The sequence below is a fragment of the Dipteris shenzhenensis genome, chromosome 6, assembly GCF_047967505.1.
Source record: "Dipteris shenzhenensis isolate YYH24624 ecotype China chromosome 6, Dip_SZ_1.0, whole genome shotgun sequence".
NCBI classification, from domain to species: Eukaryota; Viridiplantae; Streptophyta; class Polypodiopsida; order Gleicheniales; family Dipteridaceae; genus Dipteris; species Dipteris shenzhenensis.
Window position 1 is genome coordinate 36,935,280 of NC_141601.1, and position 7,314 is coordinate 36,942,593.

The 7,314-nt window shown below is 43.6% G+C and overlaps 1 protein-coding gene across 2 annotated transcripts; it reads left to right on the plus strand.

Moving 5' to 3' along the window:
• Positions 1–418: 418 nt before the first annotated feature.
• Positions 419–3,712, plus strand: ESE3 (Integrase-type DNA-binding superfamily protein). Of its 2 annotated transcripts, none has more exons than XM_087376024.1 (2): positions 419–574; positions 2,560–3,712. In XM_087376024.1, exons 1-2 carry the CDS (start codon positions 495–497, stop codon positions 3,263–3,265), a joined length of 786 nt encoding a protein of 261 aa, XP_087232150.1. In that variant the 5' UTR covers positions 419–494; the 3' UTR covers positions 3,266–3,712. The 2 variants fall into 2 exon arrangements, with proteins under 2 accessions (XP_087232150.1, XP_087232151.1); XM_087376025.1 differs by lacking the exon at positions 419–574 and adding an exon at positions 1,955–2,400.
• Positions 3,713–7,314: the final 3,602 nt, after the last annotated feature.

The following is a 7,314-nucleotide window of genomic DNA, read 5'->3' on the forward strand; positions in this document are numbered from 1 at the left end:
GACAGAGAGAGAGAAGGGGGGGGAAGAGAGTAGAGGAAAAGGTGGAGGATTTCAAGGGAAAGAATTAGAAAGTGGGAGTTGGACCAATCATAAAATGTAGGACTTTAATCAAAAGAAATTGCCGAATTTTAGCTTGTTAGAGGAGAATCTGCACTTAGACCTACCCAAAGGGCAGGCCAAAAGAAAGGTTGAATGAATCTACACTGTTTTGAGTGCATGTGAACGAGAGAGAGAGAGGGGGGGGGGGGCGACACAGTTCTAGAATGTGGGGGGGGCCGGGGGGAGCATGATGATGTGGCAGCATGAAGGAGGGACCTAAAAGAAACAAATATTTTAATGTTATTTTTGGAAAAGGACTCTAATAAGAAGCGGATGGTCGCATAAAAAGCCTTTGTCGGTTGCGGAGGAGGAGGAACAACAACAACAATTGGAGAGGAGAGGTGTCTCTCTCTTTGTGTTGTTAGTTTGTTAGTTCAGCATATTCAGAGTTGGGAATGGCTCGCCCCCAGCGCTTCCGAGGTGTTCGCCAACGCCATTGGGGCTCCTGGGTCTCCGAAATCCGTCACCCTTCCCTGTAAGCTTCTTCCTCTCATCACCTTCTTTTTCTTCTCTCTTTCCTTCTCCATCTCAAACCTCCTTTTCTTCTTCTTCTCCTCCTTCCCCCCCATGCCTTCGCTTTTGCTCTTCTCTGTCCTTTCACTCTTCCTTCTCCTCCCCCGCCCATCTTCGTTAATTTTCTCAGACTCCCTTCGTCGTCCCGGAACGACTCTTTACGAGACGCGCTCAGTATGGGTCTGCACTTTAAGAGACGCTAGCATCGAGTCTCTCTCTCTCTCTCTCTCTCTATATATATATATCGAGCGCATGTAACCAGATTTTGCAACATTATAATTGAAGCCCATAGGTTGGACAAGTTCGATGGTACTTTCTGCAAGATGTTGCAACAAACATAATCCCTTGACGTGCAGGACGAAGATATGCTCCTGCGCTCATGCATTCTGTTCTCATTCTCCTCAACATAAGCGATCAGTACTTTTTTAGGCATCGATAGTAGTTTCCACTCTATACGAGACGTGCTCCTACGCTCATGCATTCTCCTCTCATTTTCCTCAACATAACCATCTGATTCACTAGTTTTTGAGGCATCAATAGTAGTTTCCACTCTACTCGAGACGTGCTCCTGCGCTCATGCATTCTCTTCTCATTCTCCTCAAAATAACCATCACTAGTTTTTTCTCCTCCCAAACTTTACGTCTGAAAATCGCAAGCGCAAACAAGCTTTGCGTGCACACAAACACAGCGAACCATTAGCATTCGGCTCAATGCCCGTAGTACCCCTACCTTCGCATTTCTATTTTCTCCCGCCGCTGAACAACGTTCAATGAGCAATGAGCAATGAGAAGCTTGCAACAGCAGTCTGGCTGCTGCATTGTCCGGTTTCTAGAGAGTGGCTACTGCTGTCTCGGCAATCGGCAGCCTATTACGGCGCTCCTGTTGCAAGCTGGCTGCTGTATTGTCCGGTTTCTAGAGAGTGGTTACTGCTGTCACGGCAATCGGCAGCCTATAACGGCGCTCCTTGCAAGTTGCAACGGCTGCATCCCCGTAACAACTCCTTCTGCGATACCCTCCCTTGGTCTGCTATTTGCAAACCAGCATAAGACATCCCATTGACCGGTCTGCGAGAACCGTTGGAATGAGATTTTGACGCGTTTATGTTAGTTCCGATTGTGGAAAACGTTGCAACCTTAGACAGGTTCTACCCTGCGGTATCGTGGAATCGGAAGAAAGTCTCAGGTCTCCCGACAAGTCGTGCTGCGTGCAATGGCTTTTCCATAGCTTCAGTGTCGACAGACGTGGAGTCAGGGAGTCCGGAGTCTGTAGTCTCTCTGGACACTAGTCCCTGGAGGCTTTCGCAAATGCTTTGTGGAATCTCGATTATGGAAAGATCGTTCGTGAATCGTCGGTTGGGAACTTGCACTCTCATCAGCAACAATGGCCTCACTCGGGACTCGGACTCTTTGTTGTTTTTCGGACGTTGGTTGACGTGCATCACGGAATCATTGGCTTACTGTCGATTTTCGTGGGTTTGGCGAGAATTCCCAGAAAGCAATCACAGTAGGCACGCTCCAACATTCAATATCCTCGCTCCACTCCTGTCGGTTGTGGACATTTTCAAAGTTCTGGTACAACGCGTCGACCAACACCCGCACATGGCCGTCCGAGTACAGCGATCGAGGTGGTCAATTTCAAAGCCTTGCGTTTTGTATAATGTGTGTGCGCGCCAGCGAATGTAGCTACGCATTGAGCAACCGTCTGTAGCTCTGTTCTGAACATGCGTTCTGTCCCAGCGAATGCAGCTCGCATGGATGCTGGATCGCTGCACCTCCACATTCTTGCCTTGTATTCATGCGATTCCTGCCTTCCTCCTTGTGCTTTTCCATGACTCCCTCGCGTAGAAGGAATTTGGGTTCATTCCGAGAAACTTGTATCAGGTTTTCTGCAATTCTCCGTTATTTATTGCTCCCAAGTTTTGCTTACGTGGTTTTGTGAGCTGCGCAGGAAGACAAGAGTATGGCTCGGAACCTTTGAGACAGCTGAAGATGCCGCGCGAGCATACGACGAGGCTGCTCGTCTTATGTGTGGGCCGCGCGCTAGGACGAATTTCCCTTTTGATCCCAATGCTCCACCCCCCCCTACATCGCTGCTCTCTTCGACCCTCACCGCTAAACTGCAGCGCTGCTACCTCGCATCATTGCAAGACGCCGCAATTAACAAGAAGGATTCCAAAATGGCACAATCCTTGACATGCCTGCGTCTTGATCCCGAGAAATCCAATCTTGGCATTTGGCAGAAGAAAGCTGGAACCAGGCAGTGCGAGTCGAGCTGGGTGATGACCGTGCAATTTGATAACAATGACAACAGCGCCAGCATGCAACCTCAGTGCCAAAAGCTCGAGATTAGGGAGAACGAAGATCTGATCGCTTCCCAAATGATAGAGGAACTTCTGGGCTGCACACCTAGTCTGCCCATGGAGCTTCCATCGCCATCTTCGGTGAGTGATGTGACCTGTGAATCTTACAATCTATATGCTCAACAAGGAGGGAACGCAGGGAATTGCTATAGGGCGGTATCGGCTATCTCGACAATGAAATCCGAACCGCAGATGGAAGCTTACAGCAAACAGGCGTGTGTTTCAATCCGGTGCACTGATTGTAATGCCTACGGCGTTGCAAGCTTGGGATCCATGTTGGCTCCAACGTCATGAAGAGCAGACACAGAAGCGGCAAACGAAATCTTGGCTAGGAAGAAGTCGATCAGAGCTGAAACTGAACATTAGTCGAGAGTTACTACAAGAGCACAGCTTTGTGAGAGAAGAGACTGATAAGTTCGGGTTTCTGATATAGTGAAGCTAAATCATGTATGCTTAGCTTTCTGAATATGTTAAAGAGATGAAATTGAGGACTGCAAGGGTACTGTAGGAGGGCAGTTTTCTAGCCATAGCTGTGGGATTTGCCCGATTTTGTAAAGCAGCAAGATGAATCATGCAAGCGTTGGGACATTTGAGGTGCAATTGTATATACATTAGTCAAAAGAACGCTCGGATTGCAGTTCTGCAGGGATATACTTTCTCAAGAGCCTAATACTATACGGTTAATACAAGCCTGGATGGCTTGGTACATCCTAAAAATTATACGGTGAATACAAGCCTTTCCATAATATGATGCTTTTGCAACTTATCTTCTTCCTATGTATTTGTATTCTTGGGTATGTATACGTGTTTAGTGCATTGGATAAACTTCCAAATTTCAGATTCAGCGTCGTAGACATCTTACCATCGATAGTCAATATGTTAAACTGGCATGGGCTGTAATGTCTATGTTTTAGTTACCCTTGCTTTGACTTGGCTGCTCATGCTTGATTCTAATAGTTCTCCTTATATTTACTTAGATTACAACAAAATTGTTGAGTGATACTTTTTGTCAAAATGCAATAGATTGATGCTAGATCTTGTAGTGCTAAAAACGTGCACTAAAGATTCGTTATCTTGTCTAGCTGGTTTTAAAGCAATCCTCACTTGGTGGTGCTACCACATCAAGTGCCTCGTCAATGATGATAAAAGTGTGTGTGTGTGTGTGTGTGTGTGAGAGAGAGAGAGAGAGAGAGCATGAGTGTCGTGGCTGATTGTGTGTGTATGTGTGTGTGTTGGGTGGCTGATTGTGTGTGTATGTGTGTGTGTTGGGTGATTGAGAGTGTAGTAATTGAGAGAGAGAGAGAGAGAGAGAGAGAGAGATAGTGTCACACTACTCACTCTCAGTTGTCACTCTCACTCACACTCAAAGCTCACCTTTTTTTTTGTAATACCACTCACTTTCACACTCAAGCTCAAACTCATCCTTCCACACTCAAACTTACAATCGTGACTCTCACTCTCACTCACTTAATGTTTGTGCTTACCCTCACCCTCGTAAGCCTTTCACATTAATGTGTGAGCGTGAGGTTGAATGTGAAATAGTGAGTTCAGGGTAGAGTGAGTGCAAAATCGAGAGTTTTGAGTGTGAAATAGTGAGTTTGAGTGAGTAGAGTACGTGCAAAATTGAGAGCATGAGCGTGAGCATGAGCATGAGTGTGAGCCCACTCAAAGTATCATAGGTATTTGTTTTGTTTGGGTTTTCTTTCTTTTTTCCTTTTTCTACAAAGTCCCACAATATATATAAACATAAAACCACTCTTTCTAATACTTCGAAAATTATTGCCATGCAAAACTAATCACGCAAATGCTCAAATTAAACTTCAACAAAGGGAAAAAGAAGCTCCTTAGTGCATTAGATGGCAAATAGAAGTGCACCAATAACTACTTCCGTCTGTCATTTTTCCTTAAAAACTAGTGATACTTATCTATCATCTCGATAGAATAACCAAGAAAATTGTCCATCCTATCATTCTAACCAAACTGGGAGCCACAAATGTATGTTACAGATTAGCGCTTGGCATTCATATTTCATCATTTGAAAGGTTTCACAATTAAGTAAGCATAACTAAGTCACCAAAAGTCCGATAGACTTCCTACTACACTTGTCAAGCCCAAGGAACTCATCCCATCCTAACTCCATTCAATCCTCATAATTCATAGTTTTAGGTGTTCGAAATGGTACTTACAACCCCTTCAACACCTATGCCTTCAAAAAATACAGAACCAATTCAAGTTGTCCCTTGTTGGAGCAATTATATTCAATGATAGTTTTTCCCAATATATCAATGAGTGGAAGGGCATGTGCATTACAAAAGTATTGAGTCAGTGCATGGTATACCATAATGGAGGCAATGTTTGCCCTTTGAACCCATATCATTCCAAAATTACTCTCTTTGCTCACCCACCAATGTAGGGCATATGTGCCATTCCATACCAACACAAAAACCTATCACACAATCTACACGAGCAACACGTTCATAAATCACAATACAACAAATTCTGTAAAACATATACAACGGTTGTAAACTTGTATGAAGCATACATAACCAAAACACGTCACAGACTCCAAACACATAGATCTTGAACTTTACATCAATTCAACAAGCATGCACATGTAGTAAAATATACCCATAGAACTAACAACATAACATAGCCAATGGAAATACAACATTTGCACCAAACACTATTGCTCAGATGAATCTTGAGATGTACCACTGATATCCAAACCGACTTGCACCAAAAATCACATATGGAAAACCACACTTTACATCCATGACAACACAGCATGGAGACCAACATGCAAAAGACTCAAGCACTCATAGACAACGACACATACAAATGATGCCAATAGACAAGCTCCATGCAGCCATGCAACACAACAAGATGCAACATCCCCCTATTTGAGAACCCACACACCAAAATCCATGTTCTAAACATATCATGATCGCAATATGGAGAGAGAGAGAGAGAGAGAGAGAGAGAGAGAGAGAGAGAGAGAGAGAGAGAGAGAGATTGTATGGTCCCTCTACGGTCCTAGGCTTACAACCATTTTCCTCCATCCCTCCTCACTCCATCCACACGAAGCATCTTTACTAAGGTGGAGCAAAGTATTTCATCCAAGTATGCAAGACCTAGAGTGACCATGCAAACTAAGGCAAAACAAAAGCACGAGCATGAGCTTGATAAGAAGCAATAAGAAGGTGAGCAAGTGGAGAGCTATGCTTCCTTCCTTACCTACACGTCGGCCAAGTGCTCAGGCCAATTGCTCATCCCTTATGTCCTTCAATTCTCCTTCCACATGCATCTCCCATGAACCTTCTTCTCATGTCTCAAATAGCTTCTTGTGGACTATGCTTAAGCTAACTTCTTCCTTAATGCCCTTCCTTCCCCTTTTTGGCAAGATTTCCATGGCATCCCAAGCCCATGCTTCTAGTAATGTCCACTAGTCCCCATTGTTCATATCCCCTATACTCAATTGGACAGGTAATGTCCACTAGTCCCCATTGTTCATATCCCCTATACTCCTATTGTTCATATCCCCTATACTCAATTGGATACACCCTTTTCATATAGCACCATCAACTAGTAATGTCCACTAGTCCCTATTGTTCATATCCCCTCTACTCAATTGGATACACCCTTTTGATGTGGCACCATCAATTTTCCTCTTTGATACATGGCCTGTTGCATTAGTACATCCAATCCCCACTAAACCTTGTTTTTAAAGCTCCTATATATGCCTAATGCCCCAATATATCTATTGTATTTCATGGGTTTTGCCAATTTTGATCTATCAGAATTCTTACCATAGTCATGTGTGTTAATTTCTTCAAGCTTATCTCCACTGTTAAATATAATATTAGGGTAGATTTGGACTGAAAAAAGGCCTCATACGGAATAAATTAGGGAAATGGATTAAGAACTAACAAGGCTTATCGAGGTCTTCCCCTTGGAGGGGCCCCATATCTACAAAAAGATGCCCCTTTGTATATACCAAGATGGCCCCCCTTGTAGAAGACACTTGTGTAAATCTAACAGTCTATTCAAAATTTTAAACTTTCTCAAATGTGTTTAAATCCTTCCACCCCTTCCCCTTAACCATACTTGTATAGCCAAATTACTTTCCAACCCCTAAATCCTTCTTCATCTCACTATATTGTTATGTTCTAGTCTCAAATATTTAGTGCTTCCCCAAATTTTATTCTTCCATGTCCTAATCTCAAATCTTTGTTGCTTTGAGTTTCCATCTTCAAATATATTTTCCAAATCCTCTTATGGCTTGATTTTCAAGACCTTGCAAGAAGAAGCAAAAAGCACCTCACACATTGAAATTGCACATGAGT

Bases quoted from the DNA above. Each gene is read 5' to 3' on its own strand.
- ESE3 (XM_087376024.1), top strand. From the start codon at position 495: ATGGCTCGCCCCCAGCGCTTCCGAGGTGTTCGCCAACGCCATTGGGGC. The intron at 575-2,559 runs GTAAGCTTCTTC...TGAGCTGCGCAG, and splicing joins GAAATCCGTCACCCTTCCCT to GAAGACAAGAGTATGGCTCG.